Source organism: Tricharina praecox, assembly GCF_024521635.1.
Source record: "Tricharina praecox strain CBS 144465 chromosome Unknown BZA05scaffold_2, whole genome shotgun sequence".
Taxonomy (NCBI): Eukaryota; Fungi; Ascomycota; class Pezizomycetes; order Pezizales; family Pyronemataceae; genus Tricharina; species Tricharina praecox.
In genome coordinates this window covers 1,201,307-1,218,485 of record NW_026250404.1, presented here as the reverse complement: position 1 = coordinate 1,218,485, position 17,179 = coordinate 1,201,307, and the positions used below count along the sequence as shown (strand labels likewise).

General features: G+C 54.7%; 5 protein-coding genes across 5 annotated transcripts; 4 read left to right on the top strand and 1 right to left on the bottom strand.

Annotated features, from left to right (window-relative positions):
- Positions 1-2,669: 2,669 nt before the first annotated feature.
- On the top strand, positions 2,670-5,303 carry BZA05DRAFT_107152 (uncharacterized protein). Its single transcript, XM_051478530.1, has 3 exons — positions 2,670-2,959; positions 3,043-4,631; positions 4,688-5,303. Exons 2-3 carry the CDS (start codon positions 3,056-3,058, stop codon positions 5,245-5,247), a joined length of 2,136 nt encoding a protein of 711 aa, XP_051343556.1. The 5' UTR covers positions 2,670-2,959; positions 3,043-3,055; the 3' UTR covers positions 5,248-5,303.
- A 598-nt stretch (positions 5,304-5,901) lies between these two features.
- BZA05DRAFT_441110 (uncharacterized protein) lies at positions 5,902-6,405 on the top strand (the record flags this gene model as incomplete). The annotated part of the gene is made up of 1 exon (XM_051486646.1): positions 5,902-6,405. One exon carries the CDS (start codon positions 5,902-5,904, stop codon positions 6,403-6,405), a length of 504 nt encoding a protein of 167 aa, XP_051343555.1.
- A 1,427-nt stretch (positions 6,406-7,832) lies between these two features.
- On the top strand, positions 7,833-8,790 carry BZA05DRAFT_415200 (uncharacterized protein; the record flags this gene model as incomplete). The annotated part of the gene is made up of 3 exons (XM_051485294.1): positions 7,833-7,874; positions 8,001-8,678; positions 8,716-8,790. The coding sequence occupies 3 exons, from the start codon at positions 7,833-7,835 to the stop codon at positions 8,788-8,790; spliced, it is 795 nt and encodes a 264-aa protein (XP_051343554.1).
- A 1,548-nt stretch (positions 8,791-10,338) lies between these two features.
- BZA05DRAFT_107111 (uncharacterized protein) lies at positions 10,339-14,914 on the top strand. The gene is made up of 3 exons (XM_051478529.1): positions 10,339-11,446; positions 11,800-13,887; positions 13,942-14,914. The coding sequence occupies exons 1-3, from the start codon at positions 10,633-10,635 to the stop codon at positions 14,739-14,741; spliced, it is 3,702 nt and encodes a 1,233-aa protein (XP_051343553.1). The 5' UTR covers positions 10,339-10,632; the 3' UTR covers positions 14,742-14,914.
- Positions 14,915-15,552: 638 nt separating this feature from the next.
- Positions 15,553-16,855, bottom strand: BZA05DRAFT_107088 (snare region anchored in the vesicle membrane C-terminus-domain-containing protein; the record flags this gene model as incomplete). The annotated part of the gene is made up of 3 exons (XM_051478528.1): positions 15,553-16,260; positions 16,355-16,636; positions 16,727-16,855. Coding segments are annotated over 3 exons (858 nt in total), but the record flags the coding sequence as incomplete, so codon positions are not given.
- Positions 16,856-17,179: the final 324 nt, after the last annotated feature.

The window sequence follows — 17,179 nt, the reverse complement described above, 5'->3', positions numbered from 1 at the left end:
ACCTGCGCTCACTCACCCGTCCCCACTCCCTTAAAATAGGTACATAAAACCCTTGGAGAGACCCAGTTGCAGGAAGAAGAAGACTAGAACCGTGGGGTATATTTCCATCGGCCATACCTGTATACTTTTAGAATATGAGCCAAGAGAGCGTCACAGATGAAGATAGAAAGATAGCTCGCAACACGGCATTGCCAATCATAAGGTCACTCGATAACAGGCAACTCCTGTTTGTCGTAAGTAGCCGGAAACATACTTCTCGTAGAGGAATCAGTATACACTAATTGATATGAATGTACCTCGAAGAATGCTCTTGGATAACAATCCGGTGATCTGAGCTGGATTCAAACCCGTAATCCGAACACACTGGTGTATGCTGGACTGGTGTATGCCGGCATTTGGGCATCAGTTAGAGTGCGGACTGCTAAAAGCACCTCTTCGAAGCACCAGGGTTCTCTAACTACATAACTACCGACTCAAGACTGTACCCCATTCTGGTTATTCGAGGATCGATGCGATATCAATAAATCGGCATTTCCCCCGGACGTTTGCGAATAGGCCAATTCCGATATGTACGGAATATAACTGTCCAAACAGATAACTCCCTGCTGTCGACCAAGCGATGGCTTCTCACGCTTGAATAAATCTTTGCTTTCCTCGGGAAATCAACATTATGTTAATAAATACCCCGACCACTTCATAGGCACGGAAGGCTTTTAACTGGTAATCTGATACAAGATCGCTGTTTGTGCATCCCGCTGCTCGAGTCAGTGGATGATGCCCATAGCCGTCTCGGTTCGCGTTGCGGTCGCCAGCACACAATATAGTATCGATGTCACACTTGTATGCCTGGGAAGGCAATGATGTGCCTCAGTAACACCATACGTCAGAGGAGGGAGATTTCAGACATAGCAGTACTCCCAGAAGAGATGAGAAGTCTATGAGTGAGTTGACAACGCGTATATAGTTGAATATCGGTTCTTACATCGTCTCAATAGCACCTCGATCAGTTGCGATACATTACTTCGTCACTCGGCTAAATACCCCAATAAAATGCGTCGATTCTAGCGTTTTAACAAAAATCCAGCTTTATATTACAAATTGCAGTCTTATAAATGAGGAAATGAGTTCATGTACCTATACTCGCTCATCCAACAATGATGTGGCCAGTGGTCGGACGTCGTGTGGATGGTGTGGCTGGTGCGGCTGTGTTTGCGCTGAGAATGCAACATGACACAGCGCGAAGACGTGGCTGGCAGTAACGTTGTCCACATCATTGTTGGATGGGCGGGTATACGAAGAGCCTCACACAAACCTGACAGAATCGGGTACCTAGGACAATACCGGCTTTGGAAGTTTCGTTAAATTTTTTCGGGACTCATGCATATAGACCGGGTGTCGTTCTGTTTGCTCAAACCCCTAAACCACCACAAAACCCCTAAACCACCACAAAACCCCTAAACCACCACAAACGCAACCAGACTCTCATCTCTCCCTTATCACCCCCAATCCACCTTGTCCACCAATGACCCTAACGATTTCCTATACTTTCACCTCCACATCAATCAAATCATGGTTCGACCTCAGGGACGTTCCCGGCTTGTTTCTGTAACGATCCGGGGTCGAAGGGTAGAAATCAATGACTGATGGGTCGCAGACGGGGCTAAGGAAGTAGGAAAGAGGCAGGAAATGAGCTGAGGCCTGACAAGAACACGGGGGTTGCCTTGAGACGGGAACTGAATTGATTGAGTACAGATGTCGCGTAAGAAACCAGCAGTTGGGAAACATAGCTCCCACGCAACTCTAGCCTAAAATCGAACTAGATTCTCCACAATAACCCTTGAGAGTTCGACCCTTCCAATATCGATCACTCGATTCCATCTAACCTAAGGATTCATACAATGTTTCCCACCCATAGACTCCAAAGATCTCTCTCTCCTACCCATAGGTGTGAGCCGTGACAGTTTTCTCGATTTCGATCTCAGTAGACCAGGCTTTTTATCAGAGGAATAATAGGGCCATGAACGAAAGGAGGGGAAAGCGAGAGAAAAATACTGAGAAGGCAAAGAAGACCCGAAGTCTATGGAAAGATCCCCTTCAGCTTTATCTGCCCATGCAAAAAGAGGTGGAAGATGCACGGTTAGCTGGTGTAGAGTGCCCTTCGATGGTGAAGGGGTAGAGGAGCACCTCGCCATTGCGGAAAGGAATGCGGGCCTAAGGACTAGGAATGGCTGGAGTGGATCGATTGCACACTCGGCCGCAAGTAAGGATATTTTACCATCTCGTATGCATACATTCTGGTGATCCAGGCCGGTGTACGGAGTGTGCAGAAATTATTTTATTATTTCCCTTTGTTGACGTTTTTGTTGGCAGGCACCTAATCGCCTTATTGCATTCTAACACCGTCCGTGTTCTTCGATTGCTCTGCTAGGACGTTGCCGATGATGCTCTTTCGATTGTTTATACGCGACTAGAGGTGGCGCTCGGCATGAGTGTAACTCATGGTTGTGCGCCGCGTACGGTGGCCGTCAGACACAGTCTCTTTTTTTCTCTTTTTTTCTCTTCGCTGTCTCTTTTTCTCGATATTTAATGCTTTGGCTAAGGCTAGTGAACATAGAAGTCTTGCTGGCTGCACGAACCAACACAAGCACATCAAGGCTCACGTAGGAGCTATTCAATGATCTTTAACACTCTTTCTCACTCCCCTTGCTTCCTTCCACACTCGCAGCCCTGCTACCAGAACCACACAACATCGACCCTTTCTATCTCTCCTTTCTTCCACATCTCACACTTGCTTCTCTCTATCTCTCGCTTTCACCTCCCATCTTCTTTGCTCGTTTCTTCCATTCCCCAATCTCCTCCGTGACCAGCAACACAGACCTCTTCCCCCCCTACAAGTACAACGTCCTTCCCCCTCTACAATTACAACCTCCTTCCTTCTCCCGTTTCGCACTCGAAAGATGTGAGATACACCCTTCTCCCATATTCTTCTTGGAATCCATGAACAATCTGAGCAACCTTTACTGATCGCCTTAGATTCTACAGATCAAGATCGACCATGGCGCTCCCACTCAAACTGACGGAACACATTCCGCCTCACGTGCTCCCAGCGGTAGACCCGGCCAATAACCGACAGCCTGCTCAAGCTGTTCGGCAGCCCGTAAGCACCAATGTTACTGCTTCCTTTGCTTCAAACACTCCGATGCATTCTACAACTGCCTCTCCGTCTTCCTCCGCACCCTCGACGAAGCATGTTCTTGTGGACTCTGTCTCTTCGCCAAGGCTTCAGGCCACGAAGACGTCTACTACGGGCCCCACGGAGACCAGATACATCGACCTCACAACCAGTGAAGAACTTCTTCAAGCCCTCGCCGAAATCCTCAAACGCAAGAGATACTCTTTTGAGGTACATGTCAGCAGCCTAAAACGAAAGGGACTCGCTTATGTTCTTCGCTTCGCAAACGATGAGGCCCACCGTCGCCGTCGTCATTGTCGTGGCTCTGCAAGCATTGAAGAAGCTGTCATTTCCACATCGGCTCCCGATGTTGATGAAGTTGAGGATTTGTCAAATTTTCAGGATAGCATTCTAGAAGAGGAGGGGGTTAAGACTCGAATGGAGCATCGGCCGATTCACGATCTCTTGCAGTCACTCCCCAGCTCCGGAAGCAAGCCGGCGGGTTCGCAGCCAGCCGAGTTCGATAACCAACCAGGGTCGCCTGATGGTAAAGATGGAGAAGGGGAAGCACATAACAGGTCCGATTTGGGCGAAGAAGACACAGATATTTTCGGAAATAAGAGGCCCACTGCTGCACGTCCTGGCTCTCGCCCTCATGCCAACCTTGCTTCTCCAACGGTCACTGCTCTGACCGCCGCATCCCTGGCCACTGCCGTTCCCGCCTCGGTTCCCACCACCACACCCACCACCGCACCCACCACCACACCCACCGCTACGGCAAGCATCGAAGAAGAGGTTATCTTCACATCCGCTCCCGATGTTGATGAAGTTGAGGATGTGTCGAATTGTCAGGATAGTATTCCAAAAGATGAGGGGGATACGACTCAAATGGAGCATCGGCCGATTCACGATCTCTTGCAGTCACTCCCCAGCTCCAGAAGCAAGCAGGGGGGTTCGCAGCCAGCCGAGTTCGATAACCGGCTCACGGAGTCGCCTGATGTTGGTAAAGATTCAGAAGAGCAAGCATATGACAGGTCCGATTTGGGCGAAGAAGACACAGATATCTTCGGGAATAAGAAGCCCACTGCTGCTCGTCCTGGCTCTCGCCCTCATGCCAACCTTGCTTCCCCAACGGCCACTACCCTGACTGCCGCTTCTCTGTCCACCGCCGTTCCCGCCTCGGTTCCCATCACCATACCCGCCGCTGCACCCACCGCCGCACCCGTCGCCATTCCCACCGCCGCTCCTAGAAGTACCGGTTACATGGCCGCTTGGCCCGAGCAGCAACCACGACCGGCCAGGCAGCAAAGGCCGTCCGCCAAGAATGGCGATCGAGGACAGAACAGGAATAAGGCTGATGGTGTCCAGAGACACCCGAGACCGCGACTTTTCGGTGGTCCCGGAGAGACGGTGGTGGTACAATTGAGACCACCGGAGAGAACCGTCCCCCGCACAGAAGGTATTCCTCCCAAATCACTGTATCTACCGGGTTTACCAGTAACTGACAAGCTGCAGTGGGCGTCTTTATCCAGGGAGTCCCACCGAATATATCGCTCCCAAGGATCCTTTCAGAGATCCACGGAGGAGCTATTCACAGTGTGGTGATGTTCAAAGCCCCTATACAAGGTGGAGATAAAAAGGCGGTTGTCTACTTCAAAGATTCCGACTCTGCGGATCGCTTTGTTGCCTGGCACGCGCGTCAACCGATCTGCTTGATGGGATTCAAGCTTTCGGTCTCTCGAGAGCTTCCACCAGAAGTCAAGGACGGTTTTACGACTCCTTTTCTGGAGCCGTTCAGAGATGATGAGACCCGTTGCCTAGCCATGATGGGACTCCCGGAGAATAGATACCCTGCTGTCTTTATCTCTCGCTGGATTGACAAGCAGTTACCCAAGAAGAGCCACATCGAGAACATCGAATTCGACCATACGGCCGGAACCGCATATCTCAGGTTCATCAATATCGCTGCTGCCCGTTCCGCCACTAGCGCTCTTGCCCGTGCCAAGAGCGAAGAGCGGGAGTGGAAGCAGTGCCGTGTCAAGTTCACCGCCGATCCCTGCAGCTTTGGCTGTTGAGCGCAGCGAAAGAAAAGCTGCTGCCGAACCTTTCAAAGCACTGTTGGTTTAGACACAGGGGTAAGTCATCATACCAGCTGACTTTATATGCTCATGCTAATTGCTACCAGTGCTAAACCCTTTCATTTTTTTTTGCCTGCGTTGTCGGTTTTCTTGCACGCCTGATTTTCTTTGTTCTTCCTTGATATATCCATATGATTACCTGGGATTGAGAAATGTTTAGTTTGATTTCATGCTTTCGTGGGCTGGCTGGGGGTGGGTTTTTTTTGAATGCGGTAGAGACGTCGGTGATATCCTTTTTTTCATTGGTTGATTGTGGCATGGAGGTGGCGAGATTGAGAGGTTTTTTACTTGCCTTCATGGTAATGAGGGGAGTTAACTGGAGTCCCATGGAGGAGGTGGTGAGGCTATTGAGGTCTCTCTTTCTAATGGTGTTCAACTGAATTGTAATAAAGTGTTGATTTTCCGTTACAAGTACTGCGGGGACGAGTGATCTAGAGTGAACCACGGCTCACTAATTCAGCTTCATCTCGATTGTATAGCTCAACTCGAACCAGCAGCAGGATATATCATTACCCGCTACGTTAACGTCCGAAAGCATACACGAACAAACCCCGCACTCATCAAAAACACCAGATATAACCCCCAACAGCGATGTCCCAGCCGCAGCCGAGCAATGCCGCCCCCGCCTCCGCACCCGGTCAGTGCGACTGCCTTCCCGCACCCTATCCCGTGTCCATCTCGCAGCCACCGCTCCTGATGCCGTGCGGTCACAAAGCCCGCCAGTTCTGCCTCGAGCGCGCCGTGGAAGCCGCGCCCAGCGACGTCTCGCACGAAGCCCGCTGGGTGCTGCCCTGTGGCTGCGAATCCTCGTGGCCGGAGGTCCTTTCTACTCTGCGCCGTGATAGCGAGCTAAAAGAGGGACGTAGGCTGGCTAAGGAGGCGGGAGAGGAAAAGAGGCGGCTGGCGGCAGAGAGGAGGCGGGAGAGGGAAGAGGCGAAGGAAATGAAGGAGGGGGAGAGGGAGTTGAAGGAGAAGGAGAGGGAGGAGATGAAGGAGAAGGAGATGGGGAGAAGGCTACACCGGCGAAGAAGAGGCTGCTGCTGCGAAGGTGAAGGCTGCGGCCGAGGAGACGGTGGTGGAGACACTTGCGGATGAGAGAGTTGATGAAGAGGGAAAGACGCCTACGAAAAGCACGCCTACATGGAGGGAAACGCCTGCAAAGAACAAGTTTGTCAGGTAGAAGCCTGAGGCTGAGGCAACACCTACGGAGGAGACGTCTGCGACGAACACTCCTGGGAAGTCGCCCGAAAACCAGAAGCCACGGCTGCGAGAATGGTGGAGTCCCCAAAGAAACACGGCTGCGGATGTGGAAACTGTGACGGGCAATACGTCCTGATGCTCCGAGACGGGTATGTCGAACCACTGTAGGTCTCGTAGCTGATCACACGGACTACATTTATCCAACTGGATTGCTCAATTCTCCTACCTCTCAGTTAGTTGAAGGAAGAACATACTGTATATCACCTTGATCCAGACAACAGTTGAAGACAGTCCTGATTTCTCGCGATATCCACAAACTAGCACTCGACCCTGTGCTCGAGTTGAGAAGTGTCTAACTTCTACTTATGCAGATCATTTTGACCAAGCAGTGGGACGGAGGAGATTACGATGCTGCACCGAGCCAGGTACTAAATTACTTGGCTGTAGTAGAATACCTAAACAGGGGTCAGCGACAGGAAGTGTGTGCTCTCCTCTTGATCCCGCCGCCAACCTGGAGGAGTGAAGTTGGCAAAGGAATCGTCTGCAAACTTTTCTGCTACCGCTCCTCGGTGTGGATATAGCACTGGCTGTGCAGTGAATATCTGTGGGGAATGGTGGTGTTGATGTTTGAAGATGGGCTGGCCCGCATTCACGCCTACACACATATACACACTATATCACTCGCCTCTTGTCTCAACCCACCCAGTCTGCCGCCCTAATCGCCACGGTGACGTCCCTGTCTGCCGCCTTAACTGCCGCCTTAACTGCCGCCCTAACTAACGCCGTACCGAGCGACAGATTCCGCCGCACTCTATCTATACTCTAGTAAACCATAGTAAGACCGGAAGACACACAAGTGGTCCGACAGTGACTGAGTCTGGACAGGACACGAGTGAACTGGCATGATTCCGCATGATTCCTTGTCATCTCACCACTCTGCATTCGCACTCGCACTTGCCCCCATTCTCCCCTACGTGCCGACTTCCGGAACTGTCGATATGCATAGCTAGCGGATTCCCGGACACCCTCTGGACAGTGGACAGTGGACAGTGGATTAGAATGAGCGCTAGGTGGAGAAGGAGGGGAGGGGGAGGGAGTTCAGCGACAGTATCTGACTGTGTAGAAGATTCTGGGGGAAGAATGGGGGAGAATGGCACACCGCCAGATGCGAGTGAGAAGCGTAAGCGGGGTAGAGTGGATGCACTAACCAAGCCCCCCGACCACCGATACCGTACCGTACATAGCAACGAGCAAGGCCGACAGACCTCAAGTGATAACGACCGCCTTCTTCGCCACATTCACACCCCCCTCACTCAGTCATCATGAAGCGACGAGTGCCGAGTGCGCATGCAGTCAAGATGTATGTAAGCTTCACAAACAGCGACTGACTCCTCTTCCCCCGCCCCACCACTTTGCCGCTCAATGTCATAGCGATGAACGAGACCTGCAGCCCGGAGTACATATAATATGCCCGCGCTAGAGCTAAAAAGGTATACTCGTGGTTCAGCGCGTGGTTCTGGGCGGTGGGCATGCAGCGCACGCAGCAGCCGCCGCCCGCGTGCCCCGGCAAGCGCCTGGCAATAGTGTTCACCTTCGGCCTGCGCGGGAACGAGGCCTGGGTCAGCGCGGCAACAGCGCTCTCCGCCATCCTCGCCGCTTGGCTGTCCCTGATCCTCGCTGCGCACCTCGTTCGCGCCCGTAAGGGTTTCCAGCAAGGCCCGGTAATACTCATGGCATGCGCCGCATACTACACCAGCGGGCCGAGCGACTACAATCTGATCCGGTCGCTGCAGGGACTATTCTGGACGCGCCAAGTGTTCAGTGTACAGTTCGCCGCCGGGTGTGCCCACTTCGCGATCGTGTTCCTGCTCGGCCCGGTCGTCGCGGTGGTCTCGGTCGAGAGAATGATCGTGGAGAATCGACTGGTAACTGCGGGCATCGCGGACTCCGCCGGACAGTTGATCGCAGTCTTTACCGGGGCGTCGAATCTACTCATTGCCCCGTGGGAGGCCGCTGATGCGTGGATGGAGCTTGGGGGAGAGACCCCCGACGGTGGTGGTGCCGGCAGTGGCAGCGCTGGTGGTCCCGGTTCTTGGACATCCCGTACCCCCGATTCTCAGTCACCCCGTACCCCCGCCGCGACCAAGGCAAAAGAACCGAAGGGGGAGGTGAAATTTGAACAGCACGACACACAATCGCGGGCAGAGCCCGACATTAAAAGCAACGGATCCCAACGAAGCGCCGAACTTCTACGCCGCTGGTGGAGCGAAACCTCGCTAAGCCAACCGTAGTGAAGCGAGACATCACCGAGAGGAAGTGAACGGAAAGCTTGCATGAACAGGCTCACGGATAACTAATCGACCACGCACGGACGAAAGCACCAGAAGAGGACCTGGGATCCGACCCCGGCCGAAATGCGCAACTCGCGGTACATACCAACCGTTACTACAATCCCATGGCCGGCCCTGCCCGGGCGGCGCTGGTGGTAGAGTATCCACGGTACCGAGAAAACTTGGGATGGCTCGGGAACTTAGGCCTTTCTGTGCGTGGAGATGGAGACGGGGCAGAGGATTAAGAAGCGGGATTCCGAAGTTCATATGGAGTTGTTTTGCGGGAGACCGCACAGCTTGCAAAAGAAGAGGGGGGAAGAGGGAGGAGTTAACGGGCGAGCTGGCAGGTTCTCTACAGAGGGTCACGAGCAACACGGCACTGGTAACTGAAGTGCGGATTTTTCAATTTGCTTTCTTTCCTTCGTCATCATCTCTATACCCTGAGCGGAGATGAGGACGGGCATCGGCGGAGGCAAGTAGGGACTCCTGTAGGCTGTGGATACTGCCGTGATCGGAAACGGTCGAATACCTACTCTATCTACAGAATGACAGGACAAAAAAACAAAAACAACCGGCCGTTGCATGGTAGGCATTGTTCTAGACGATAGCGACAGCGGCAAAGCAAAGACAGTTCTGTTTCCGTTGGGTAACAAGAGCATGTAGAGTATCTACGCATGTGACGGATGCACGCGATCGTCGCTATCGCATGCAGATCCTACATACGCAGACAAACATGCACGCAGGCGCGGGGAAGATAACCCGACTGCCATACCCATACCATGCCGACCCTGCGATACTGCGAAGAATGGATTGATATGTAGATTGAGTGCGTATGTCTGCACAGTGCGGTACTCGGAGTATGTAGACAAATAGAGTGTGCTCGGGCCTTGCGCAACTCAAATAGAGTGCCCTCCTGTCAGGGTCTTCAGGGGCCGCAGACTCTTCCTCGGTTGGCTGGTTGGCGGCGGGCGGGAGGGAGAGCCGTCGCGCGCGCGGCCGAGCATGACCGCGGCCCGCCAGGGAAGCCGCCGGCGAAACGATTCTTTCTGCAGTTGTGATCAAAAGCGTCTAGGTAGCTGACTGTCCCCCACGGTAGCTTTCCGACGGCCAGTCCCACGATCGCATAAACTCTTCACAATCGCTCTTCCACGGCGTCAAAGAGGAAACAAAGGAAAGGAAAGCAAAGAAGAAAGCGAGAAGAAAAAAAACTCCTTGACAGTAGGCGAGAGGGGCGGAGATAAGTGAGAGAGTTGTGTTTCGATGTGCCCGGCCAATCAGGATGTTCCCGGGTTGGCCCCATCGCCAGCATCGACGTGGCCCAATAACTGGCAACACCTACCGCCTCACTTACCTCGCATGCAGCAGCAGCAGCAGCACCGCGCAGTAGGGAAAAAATAATATGAAAAAAATACTTCTTACCGCAATAATCACCAGTCAGCGATTCACCGCATTCCATCCAGTTCGGTTTGATCTCCCCCCCCCCCCCCCCCCCCCCCCCCAACCCGCCCACACACAGCACAGAGCGACAAGACAGTCCAGTCTCTTCTCCAGTGCCCTTTTTACCCCTCCAATCCAATATCCACTCCTCCCCCCTCCGCTACACCCAATAACCATCCCCTCTCTGCTCGATTTCCGCGTTTTGAGATGAGCTCCACTGCAACGGCCACGTTCGGTTTCTGATCTGGTTCCTGCTTGCCGCCACATACACCGCCCCCCCCCTACCGTTTGCTTGCTTGCTGCCTGCTGCTGCTGCTGAGTTCGCTGGCGATACATACAAATACTCGCGCACTCTATGGGCAGCGATCTGGTGGAGCTCCCTGAGCTCGAGTTGACCGAGGACGGAAAGGTGGTCGATGGGAGTGAAGTCTCGTCGGCGTCCGACGAGAACACGAATGGGGAGGAGCGCGAGAACGATGCGACGCCACTTCCAGACCAGGAACAGCAGCCAGCGAAGAACGGCGCCGACATCGCTGGTGATGCTGGCGCTACAGAAGTGGTACATGATGCTGCTGCTGCTACTGCTACTGGCAGCGACGTGGTGGACACCTGTGCCAGTGATGACAGCAACGAGAACGACCGGCCAGCAGCAGCGCTCGACGATGCCAAGGGCGAGGGCCAAGGCGAGCAGCAGGAAGAGAAGAAGACGGAGGAGACTGTGGCTGGAGACGCCGAAGGTGAAGGGCCTAGAGAATCAGCGGGAGAAGTCGAAGGAGGAGGAGGAGAACATGATGGAGGAGTAGTAGTGGATGAATGTCGAGCTGCCGAAGAGGGGGGAGGCATCGAGGTAACCGAGAAATGCCCAAAGGACGGCGAGGAGAACGGTCAGGATAACCACGACGATGGCAGTGTTGTGGGGGGAGTTCGCGTCGAAGAAGAGGAAGAAGGTGAAGAACCTTCTGCTCCGCCCCCGCCTCCAGCTGAGCCAACCGAAGGCGACAACCCCAACCGCGACGAGGGCCACAGCGACGACCACGACAAAGAAGAGGAGCACAATAATCCTCAACACCAAGAAGAGGAAGCTACTGCAGTAGTAGCTGCAGAAGAGCACGAAGAAGCCAGAGAAGCCACTGAGGAACAAGCCAGAGAAGTCTCGGAAGAGGCATCAGGTCAGTAATAGTAACATATCTTCTTTCTCTTCGGTCCTTCTTACTCCACCGCCCTACCGCTCTATCTCGTTGTGCTCCATGCGTACCACTACCGTTCTTCATACGCTTTGATTGCTTGAAGACCCCGCTTTCTTTCTCTTTTTCTGTCTGCTCGAGTACTCTATCGTGTATCGTGTACCATCCTACTCTATCGTACCGATCACCACCATCGCCAGCCCATCCCCCTCCTTCAATCCCATCGTCACGCCCCTCCTCCGGGCCCTTTCCCCGACTCCCTTTTAGACCAACCAGGATCATCGAATCCGGATTTTCGTTCCTTCTGGGCTAACCTACCCTCCTTGTGCGACCAACAGCCACTGAAACAAAAGAAGAAGAGGAGAAGGCAGAACCCATCCAGGAGGGCGAACAGCCTTCGCATCCAACTGACCTTCACTCCTCCACTCCACCGCCTGCGGACGAACCGGACACTCCTCCAGAGCCAGCGCGCGAACCTTCGCCCGAACCTGAGCTTGCATCTGTACCTGAGCCTGCGCTTGCACCTGAGCTTGCGCCAGAATCCGAGCTTGCATCTGCACCTGCCCCTGCGCCCGAAGCCGAACTTGAACCCGAGCCCGAGCACGGGCCCGAGTCCGAGTCCACGCCCGAGTCCGCGCCAGAGGAACAACCCGTCGAAGCGAACGCGGAGGACGAAGATCCTTCGGCGCCACACACCAAGCCGGAACCAGAACCACAGCCCGAGCCTTCCTTCCCTGTCGTCTTTGTAGCCGAAGCGACGCCAGAGAGTGCGCCAGACGAAAACGACGAAACACTAGGGAAGGCTGACGTCGACACCGACGCCGACGACGAAACATCTGCGCACGGACATTCTGAGGATCGTGAACTCGCCACCACAGCGGACGAGACAGAAACTTCACAGGGGGCAGAGGGAACACTGATTACCGAAGAACCCCTTGTGATCGCAAGTCCGCCGACTGTTGTTTCTTTTTCAGCTGCAACATTCGACGCTCCAAACCCAGCTGACCCCGACTACCCCGCGCGGCAACCAATCACAAGCCCCGACGCTATCCCCAACCCGGCAGCTCCACCAATCAAAATGGCGGACGAACCCACCGCCATTCCCCCTGCGCCTGTCTCCACTGACATCGCCACTGATCCCGCCCCTGAGACCACTATGCCTAGCGAATTACCGCCCGACGAAGAATTTCACGAGGAAGAATTTAACGACGAAGAATTTCACGACGCTGGTGGACGTAGTGTACCCTCTGGAATACAGACAGCTGAGGAGATTTACGGCTTGTCGCACGCCGCCGCCGAAGAAGAGCCCGAGGAAGAGGAAGAAGTCGCGCAGCAGCCTCGGCACCACAAGTCGCGACATCATCGCGACGACGAGCCAGAGGAAGGGAGACGTCGCCACAAAACACCCGAGGAGCGCGCCGCACGAAAGGCGAAGAAGGCAGCGGAGAAACTCGCGATCGAGACAGGAGAGTCGCCTTCCGATACTCGCTCGCAAGTCAAACGGAAGCGTGACAACAAAGCCTACGAAGAACCGATACCGTCGATACCGCTAGAACCGTACACGCCCACGCCCTCCAGTCGCAAGTCGTCGAAGAAAGCAGAGGTGTTGTTGGGAATGGAGCCTGAGCTTGCAGCGAAGGAGAGGCGGCGCCACAGGAAGCGTCGCGAGGAGGAATCGCTGGCAGTACCTGATGCCATGCCCGAACCTGTCCACATACCCGACGACATGTTGGATATCCCCGACGTTGATCCCGAGATTCCCCTGGAGAAAGCGGAGCGGAAAAGGAAGCACAAGAAGGAGAAGCGGGAGAAGCGGCCGAGCAGGGGCGAGGCCGATATGCCTCCGCCGGAGGACTTACGCGAAGGACGCATCTCAAGAAAGGCAGCAGGAATACTGGGATTGAAGAATGGCGCTGAGGTGGTTAGAGCGTTGTCAAGGAGTAGGTCTAGGACCAGGTCGCCCGGGGTTAGAGCGAGATCTGGCTCCAGGCATCCCGCCGAGGACCTGCGCCCTGACATGGCTGGTGTTGCAGTCGACGAAGAGCCGCCGGTACCGCAATCCAGCTTCCCTGAGGAGGAGGCACGAGAGTCGCGACGACGTCGGCGTCACAGAGAACGGCGCATGGAGGACGAAGAGGGCGCGGAGGAACCACGACACCGCCGACACAGATCGAAAAACCCGGTCGATGAGACTGATGCCGAGCCTAGAGAGCATCGGCACAAATCCAAGACCCGAGTGCGATCGCTGTCCCGTCACGTGTCTGGCGGGTCCGAGGTCGCTGAAGAGCGCCATCATCGTAGCAGAAAAAAGCACGGGTCGGATGAAGCGAAGGAGGAGCGACGTCATCGACACAAGGATAAGGGGGACCGAGAGAAGGAAAAGAAAGAGAAGAAGTCACGCTCAAAGTCTAGACATCCGGATGATGGTGCGTTGCAACAACCTACTTCCGTGCAGATTTCGTGTTGCTAACTTCCCACAGACGACCGAGAGCAACGAAAAGCCCGTAAGGCTGCCAAAACTGCCGCTCGTTCGAACGGTCCAGTGCCAGTTCCGGTTGCCATGGAGCAGCAAATCCAACCGGAGGTCGTACCTGCAACTGCCTCCATAGCTTTTGAGCCAGAAGAGGTAGCCCACCCGCCCTCTGAACACCTGCAGCAAGACCTCGAAGCACCAGTCCCGCAGTTTGCAGGTCCCTCGTCGTTTCTGCAGGAACCGTCTGCGCACGAGCTGGAGGCGTCAGAGCTCGCGCACAAGGCTCGTCGAGCGGAGCGGAAAGCACGCAAGCAGGCGCGGACGGAAGAGGTGCTGAAGGATAGTGGGCATTCTCTCTCATCCGAAGGGAAGAAGGAGAAAGCGAAGGAGCGAGAGAAGGCGGGCAGGAGTCGCAGCAAGAGCTTCTCTACCCCCGAAGAAGAGGAGGAGTACAGGCTACGCAAGGAGGCGAAACGCGCGCGGCGACAGATTCCCGGCGAGGGCATCGACCCGGGTTACCTCAGTCCTGTGGACGAGAGGCTTAGGAAGGGCAAGGAGCGGGAAAGGCCGGCGATGCCGGAGGTGGTGGCCACGGGCAGGGAAAGGGCGCTGACGGAAGGGGCCAAGGACAGGTCCGACAGGGACAAGGGCGAGCGCGGAGATAGGCCAAGGACGAGACCCAGACGCAAAACGGATCCCACCACGACGGAGAAACGCAACAAGAGGGGCGTTAGCGATGCTGAGGAAAGCTCTGCGGAGAAGGGCGGGTTCTTCAAGAAGGCGTTTTCGAAATTCTTGAGGGTTTGAATTGAAGGACACGATCTAATGATGGGAATGGAATTACTACTGCTGGAGTTTTTTTTCTTCTTTTTTTCTTTTTCGTTTTCGTTTATTTGTTGCGTTTGGGCGCGGCACTGGAGTTTTCTGTCTGTACGACTTTATGATGGAGATGACGGGGATGGACCTTATGACGAGTGGGATGAGTTTTGGCAATGTGTATGTTCCGCTTGGGTGTTTTATTTGGCTTTTTGGTGTGTACTTTTATGTCTTGATATCCAGAGGTAGAGGTGGCAATCCAGCGAGGTGTTACGATGTTTCTGATTCCTCTGACAGTGAATATTTTTTTCTCAGAACACACACCTATGACTGCGGCTAGTTGTGGAGGGTGAGGGGCGGGGGCGGATACTGCGTGTGATGTCTAGGGAGGTTAACATCACCCCACTCGCCACCCTGGAGGTTATACTGCACAGGGGGCGGATCGGAGTATGAGGAGTTTAGTGAGCTGGGGCAATCACTGTGGGGAATGTTGGAGTTGAATGGTGGGTTATAAGAGGCTGGTCTGATGGTTGTGGCAATGCAATGTGGATGAGGGATCTGGTGGATGAGATCCCGGCATGAGGATAGGGAGGGGGATAGGGAGGAGGCGGGGATCGGCATTATGGAGTGCGGCCTGCGGGCGGTGGGAGGAGCTGGATTCGCCATAGCCTAGATATGGTTCTTCTCCACCGTTTGGTGCGCAGAACTTGAACTCTATAGAAGCCGTTTATAAAGATGTGGCTCCGCACATCCTACCCTCCTGCCGAGGTACATCATACTCGCCAGACTCGCAATCATGACCATTACTAGTAGTGATGGTGAGATCTCTTCACGGTTGGTTATGCCAAACCACACGTGAAAAAGTCACTGTGTGTAGTGGATACGGGTATACGGGAAATCCCAAGAGATGTAAATTTCCCATGGCGATTTGCCATGCCAAGGTCGAAGCCTTCACCTTTTGATGATCCATAGCTGCAACTGATTTTCCACTATTGGTATAGGTACTATGTAGTCGCTCCATCTCACCATCTCACTCGCCCTTCCCACCCGCAACCCTCCCACCTTAACCAAGCCACCTCAAAACGAAGTAACAAAACACAAAGAACACCAGTACACCGCCATAGAAGAACCACTTATCCTGCTTCGCCCTCCGCTCGATCATACGGATAGTATCGCCACTGATTCCCAGTGTATTCGCGACGCCATACAGCCTCTTCTGCGTCCCCTTCAGCATGCCCCTCTGCTCCGCCAGATCCGACAGCACCGCCCTCCCCCGGTCCAGGAACTCATCTAGTTGGTTATCCGTCCGCGACAGGAAGTCCCGCTCGCGGAATGTATGGTCCTCCTGCGAAATCGACACGTTCCCCCCACCACCACCCCCTCCCCCGGGCGCCGGACCAAACGGATTCGACGACGACCGCGCGTGCGTGCTGTTCGCATACGGGTTTTCAGGTGTAGCAGACGAGTGACCTCTCCGACCCAGCAGTTCTCCGCGCGCAACCGTATGAGCCTGTATTTCGCACTTATCGTCAGCCACCTTCCCCCCTTCCCCTTCCCTTCCCCCACCCCCCTCTCCCCTCTATCGGAATCAGGCCAAAACCAACCACCTGCTCCCTCTCGGCCTTCAGCTTCTCGAACTGCGCACGGTACTCGGCCATCTCCCTGCGGAAATTTTTGACGCGCAGCTCGGCCTTCTCCTTCTTTGCGGGGATGAGCTCGCGGCGCGCCATGGCGTCGTAGTCGGCGATCGTGCGCGACAGCGACGCAATCGACGCCGAGATTTGCCCCTGCAGTGCTGGCGACGCGGTTGCCGGCGATGCCACGAGCGCCGAGAGGTCCCGCTGCAGTGATGCAGTCTGTTTTAGGGCAGAGTTGAAGAGCGAGTTCTATAAGGCCAAGACGGCGGGGGGGTTAGCTAAGCTGTTAGGGCAGAGAGCTGGCTGGTCTGGGTTGATAGAGAGGGGGAAGGGGTGCACCATATTGTGGGTGGGGGAGCGTGTTTGCCGACGACGGCGGGTGGGCGTGCAGGTGCAGGTACAGGCGAGGTCGGGTGGGGATATGTAGAGGCGTGAAGTGAGGCGGGGTGTGTGAGCGGCGAGGCGGGCGTGCGTGGATTCGGGATGAATTCGTTAGAGACACGTACTACATACCTTGCGAGTGGGCACGTGATATAGCTCCCAAGAAGCTTGTGTCACAGTGTCACTCGACGGATGGAACTCACATCGGACGTATGCACATATGGAGGAAGTACGAAAGTTCCCAATCTTGTCTAAAGACCAGTTATTGCTTCAGCGAGTAGATACATCATAGACGGTTGAGAGAGCACACGGCACCGCTGGACCCCCCCCCCCCCCCCCCCATCGCTCTGCAACAGAGATTTCGTGCCCAGCTCACTAAGTTTAGAGTACTCCGAACTTTCTCATGCCGTC